This window comes from Populus nigra, chromosome 1 (assembly GCF_951802175.1).
Source record: "Populus nigra chromosome 1, ddPopNigr1.1, whole genome shotgun sequence".
Classification (NCBI taxonomy): Eukaryota; Viridiplantae; Streptophyta; class Magnoliopsida; order Malpighiales; family Salicaceae; genus Populus; species Populus nigra.
In genome coordinates, this window is record NC_084852.1 from 40073307 (window position 1) to 40079186 (window position 5880).

The 5880-nt window shown below is 33.9% G+C and overlaps 1 protein-coding gene across 1 annotated transcript; it reads left to right on the top strand.

Annotated features, from left to right (window-relative positions):
• On the top strand, nt 1-4531 carry LOC133686324 (uncharacterized). The gene is made up of 13 exons (XM_062106963.1): nt 1-157; nt 234-363; nt 437-515; nt 605-680; nt 777-860; nt 960-1064; nt 1277-1357; nt 1475-1539; nt 2224-2293; nt 2379-2456; nt 2705-2802; nt 2908-3043; nt 4160-4531. The coding sequence occupies exons 1-13, from the start codon at nt 95-97 to the stop codon at nt 4304-4306; spliced, it is 1212 nt and encodes a 403-aa protein (XP_061962947.1). The 5' UTR covers nt 1-94; the 3' UTR covers nt 4307-4531.
• The last annotated feature ends 1349 nt before the right edge of the window (nt 4532-5880 follow it).

The following is a 5880-nucleotide window of genomic DNA, read 5'->3' on the forward strand; positions in this document are numbered from 1 at the left end:
TTTTAGGAGAACAAAGAAGGAAGAAAGAAGTACAATACTATATATACAATCTCTATTCTCGAACAGAACATTAAAGAAACAAAACAAAAAGAAAATGTCACTCTCCTTGCAATCTCCGCTCTCTTCTGCTCTATCCTCCAAATCCTCCATCCTCCAGGTAATCACTATTGTGTAATTAATGCATTTATTTATAGCTTCATCATTCATTTATCTGATCTTTGTTTTGAAAACAGAAAGGAGGAGGAGGAGGAGGAGGAGGAGGGAGACTGAGGTTACTCAGTGGATCACTATCTTCAAATGCTATTTTTTTCAAGCTCCATAACCCTTCATTTCCTCAAATTCGTGCTTCTTCTCTTGATGCTGGTCTCTCTCGCTCCATATCCCGTTTTATTAAACTGCAACTCTTTACTGATTTTGGATCCCCCCTTTTTTATAGGTGCTAGCACTGAATTGGATGCTGTGTCTAGCTTGAGTGAGATCGTGCCTGATACTGTCGTTTTCGATGATTTCCAGAAGTATATTTGTTGTTTTTTTTTCCCTTTCTTTAACTGGGTTGCTTTTATTGACACCCCCCGCTAATGTTGGTTGTTTTATGTATATACAGGTTTCCTCCAACTGCTGCTACTGTTAGCTCTTCACTTCTTTTGGGTATCTGTAGCCTGCCCGATACAATATTCAGAGTAAGCAAACATTTAGTATCGAATTTTGGATTCTTGTTTTCATTTTGATCGATGCTAGTGTGAGAAATAGATTTTAGAAATTTGGTTTAATTGTAGAGTGCTGTGGACACCGCATTGGCTGATTCAGGGTGTTCTTCTCTTGAAAACGATGTGCTGAGATTGTCTTGTTTCGCTAACAAGGTTTGTTTTGTTGGATTTTTATGATTGCTTGTTAGGAAATACATGTAATGTGAACTTTGTTTGTTGGATTGATGACGTGGGTTGCTGGTGTTGTTATAGGCTTTGGTGAATGTTGGAGGTGATTTATCTAAATTGGTACCCGGCCGAGTTTCAACTGAAGTGGATGCGCGGTTGGCTTATGACACCCATGGCATTATTAGAAAGGTAACACCTTTTAACTTTTATAGAAAATGATCAAACACCAATTCGGCTGTTGGTTTTAGTAATTGTCTTATAAAATCTTATTTCTATTTCTGATCGTGTGTTTTGGTTTTACATAGCTTGTGGATTATGAGCATGCTCGAGAAATATCAACTTTTGTGTAACGGATGACATGATGTGTTATGTGATAGTGGTTGTATACATATCATATGTAGGTGCATGACTTGTTGAAGTCATACGGTGAAATTGATGTTCCTCCTGAGCGATTGTTATTCAAAATTCCAGCAACTTGGCAAGTGGGTATCTGAGAATAATATATTTACTAGCAATCTTAAGAATTTTTCACATTTGAAACAATAACTTTGATGACTCTTTTTATCCCTTTCTTCCCCTATTACTTTGTCTTCTCGCAGGGAATAGAAGCCTCGAGATTGTTGGAGTCTGAGGGCATACAGACGCATTTGACTTTTGTTTACAGGTACTTGTTGTTCGCTCAAGTAGATCTATGCAAAAATCCGCAATGAAATTATATTGAACTAGCAAAATACTGATAAGTCATTGATGTCAAATTAGCAAGTGTGATTTATTTTATCTATTGGGATAAACTTACATGTGCACCAAGGCGAGTGTGCATACTGTTTCAATCCAGCAATGTTTTAGGATTTTGATGACATTGTCTGGAAGTTATGACATTTGAGGATGCATTTCATTTCCTCATTTTTTCCCCATACAAATCTTGTACTTTGTGCTTTGAGAACTTCAAAGGAGTAGATGAGACTTTGTACATGTGTTAATTTGCTGAATGATTTGCTCAAGCTGCAATTTTATTTCCTAATAGAGTTTGATCTGTTGTTTTAGATTTGGATATTTTATTGTCTGACTTAATTTGAATGCACAGCTAAATTACTAGATTTTCATTCTCATTGTATGAGTAGGTTTTTTTTTTTTTAATGCTTTGTGGATTACCTGCTTATTTTTGGCATTGGATGTTTTCATTTTTTTTTTTCATTACATCTTGTCTCTCAGTCACTTTCTGTAATGTTTTTGCAAAAGTAACTTATTTAGATGAATGCTGTAGTCAGAGTCCTGATATTCAATATCTCATAGGATGACAATACATTTTTAAGTTTCCTGAACATTGATGTTTTCTCATGTTTCTCAGCTTTGTTCAAGCCGCCGCTGCCGCTCAAGCTGGTGCTTCTGTTATTCAGATTTTTGTGGGACGCCTTAGGGTAAGCATTCCTTTCTACTGAGAGATGCCAATATTTTCTGCTGAAACATTAGTTTATTGTGAAAGTGCATTTTTATATCTTCTAGGATTGGTCACGGAACCATTCTGGTGACCCTGAGATTGAAGCTGCTCTGAAAAGAGGAGAGGATCCTGGGTTGGCACTGGTTAGTCAAACAATAGTTATCTCTAATTTACTGATTTCTTAATTTGCACTAAAGTTTTAGCTTATTGATTTTCACGTACCTAGTCTATTGATGCTTTAATACAAATATGAATGATGATGATCAACTTATAAATTAACACCACCATTGCTTTTTACTGCATCCCCAAGATCTTAGTAGCTAGAGAATTTAAAGTTATTCTTTGAAGAAAAAAAGAAAGACTTTTTACATACTATAGTTACTCATTTTAGGTGACAAAGGCTTACAATTACATCCACAAATATGGGTATAAATCGAAGTTGATGGCTGCTGCAGTTCGCAACAAACAAGATTTATTCAGTCTCTTGGGGTAACACACCTCACTTTTTCCTATCATATTTAGCTGGAAAATTGGATTGGGCAGCTAGACATCAAGATCAGTATTTTATCTTTATGAGTTCCGCCTCCTTTTCAGGGTTGACTATATCATTGCACCATTGAAAGTAATGCAATCTCTGAAAGAGTCTATAACCACTCCTGATGAGAAGTACTCTTTTGTTCGGAGGTTATCACCACATTCTGCTGCTGCTTACAGTTTCAGTGAAGAAGAGGTCTGCTTTATTTCCATCTTCTCGTTTCTTTCCTTGTAGATGCACAAATTCCAATGTTAAATTAAGGCAGCATAGCAGAGTGAAGCAAAATGCATTTCTTGAAAACCACATGAAGAATTGTCAAAGAGGGAACAAAGCTATGATTTTAGGTTTCACGTGCATGTTGCATCTCGTAGTGCTGTTGGATCATGCAGTGCTTACTGAACCTATCAATATAATAGTATTCTTCTAATATGCTACTGTTATATCTAGGTCATAATCATCATGCATCACCAGTATGCTAGAACAACCAATGAGTCACATTGCTACCATTATTCTTGTATCCATTCTTGTCTCCATTAACACAATAGACGCACGTGCTTTCCATTTTATGTACATAAACCTATGCTTGCAACTATCTGCATCCTGTTTGAGATTGAGTCACAGATTTTTTTTTGGTTTATTTATCAACATTTGTTTTCTGTAGGGTTTTAGAAAACCATGACCAAAGGAGTAAGATTTGGTCACAAAAGAAATCTGTTCATTTAGAGGGTGTTTGTTTTGCAGAAACCAATCTGCATTTAGGGAAATATTTTACAGGTGACAACATTATTATAGAAAATAAATTATTTTCCGATGTTTGGGTGTTTTAAATGAAGATCATTTATGCGAAGAGCCGAAAACTTTTTGCCAAATAGAGTTTTATAACTTATTTATTGATGTGGATCCCAATTGAGTGTTAGCATGTGATGGTTGTACAGTATTTTTTAACTTGTTTATTTATGTGGATCCAATGTAAAATGTTTTCCTCTCTTGAGAACCGTAAGTCATTTTCTAAAGTTTAAAGGTACTCAAGGTTGCCATCAAAAAGGAATTTCTCCCGCTCAGATTTTGATTTCCGAAAAGGTGTTTCGAGTTTGACTATAAGTTATTTTCCGCTTATCAACTTTTCCAACCGGGAAAATATTTATTTTCCAGAAACAAATGCCCCCCTCAGTTGTATCCCAGACATTTAGCTTGGATGAGGAAAAAAAAAAAAACATTTAAATGAATTATAGCAGTTTTCTTCATCTTAGTGAGCCCGCTATATCAGTTACTGCTAAATGATTTTCTTACTCATCTTCCCTTTCTGCTCAGCTTATTAAATGGGATCAATTAAGCCTTGCATCAGCAATGGGGCCTGCATCTGTGGGGCTTCTGGCTGCTGGATTGGATGGTTATGTTAATCAAGCAAAGCGAGTTGAGGAGTTATTTGCCAAGATTTGGCCTCCCCCAAATGTATAAAGCTTTCTAGTTCATATCTGAGAAGATCTCCGCTTCATGGAATAAATGAAAAGGATAGTCTTGGGCATTTTTCCTTCAATCTCCTTGTGTTTCCCTCCTTCCCCCAAATAAATGATGCTTGGTATTCGAATGTAACTCTGTTAGAAATTTGTCTGAAATGAAATGTCGGAAATAGTATACTTTTTGAAACATAAGGAGATCAATGAGCAACATGTTGCCCCGCAATGTTCACTACCAAGTTAGCATATTGACATGCTAATTATCACATCACTATACATGTTCTTTCCTTTTCTTTTTTCTCTCTCTCCTTCTTCTTCTTCGAAAAAATAGACAATCCAAAAATAAAATACATGCTTTCATCAATGCTAAAAAATCCAAATACGCTACATAATTCCCCGCACTATTCTATGGTGGGTGACGGTCATTTAACTCAACTCAGCGGGTTGAATGTAAAATCTCTTGATATGTTTGTATAGAAGTTGCTCTGGTGGATGAAAAAAATTTAGATGATTAGTAAAAATATAGGTTTATTTTAAAATTATTTTTAAGAGATATTTTTTTTAGAAAAAAAACATTAAGATAGCAATATAATGGATCAACTCGAGTCATATTTTTTATCTAGCCTAAGTTTCAAATTATATTGTATAGAAATTGCTTTGGCGTTATCCGGTCGACTTAATGAGTTAAAAAAATTTAGATCTAGTAAAAATTTAGATTTATTTTAAAAATATTTTCAAGAGATTCTTTTTTTAGAAAAAAAAATAATTAAGATAGCGATACAATGGATCAACTCAGGTTAACTTAGGTTGGGTTATGAATTCCATTGAGTTTAATAATTTTTTTAAAAAAACTATTTTTATTTAATTATATAATGAAAAAAATAGATACTTTTAAAATCAAATACCAATTTAATACCGGAATATTTTTATGATATAACAATAACTCTATAAAAATAAATTGAAATAAATCATGAAGTCTAATTCTCAGTAATTATGTTTTTTTATAGAATAATCTTTTATTTAATAATATGATAAAAAAATAAACGATTTTAAAACTGAGCACCAACTTATCGCCGAGAAAGTTTTTTAAGATCATGATAACTCTGTATAATGAAAGCCGAAATAAACAACAAAGTCAAATTTTTAATAAATCCAATATTAAAATAAGAAAATGAATTTAAAAAAAAATATTTTACTTCCAATGACAACAATAGTTGTTATTGCTAATTACAAAATCTATAACACAATGAAAAACAGATATATGAAATCGAGCCTATCTACTTTAAAAACACTGAAGATGTTGAACAATCCATATTAATTTCTCAGACAGCATCTACTTCTTTCCATTTCTCGGACTTCCAATTAACTTATTTGAGCCTTTCTTTTTTCAAGTTTCTCTTTGTATCTCACGAATCTAAGAATAATCTTCTACCACAAAATTAACAACAAGGAAGCCTTATTGAAGATAAAATCAAAGTTATCAACCTAAGCCGACATATTTTCCCAGTAATAAAACAGTGACTGATCCGCATCAAATCACCCACTGATCGGCAATTCGGATGCCCCATGGCAGTG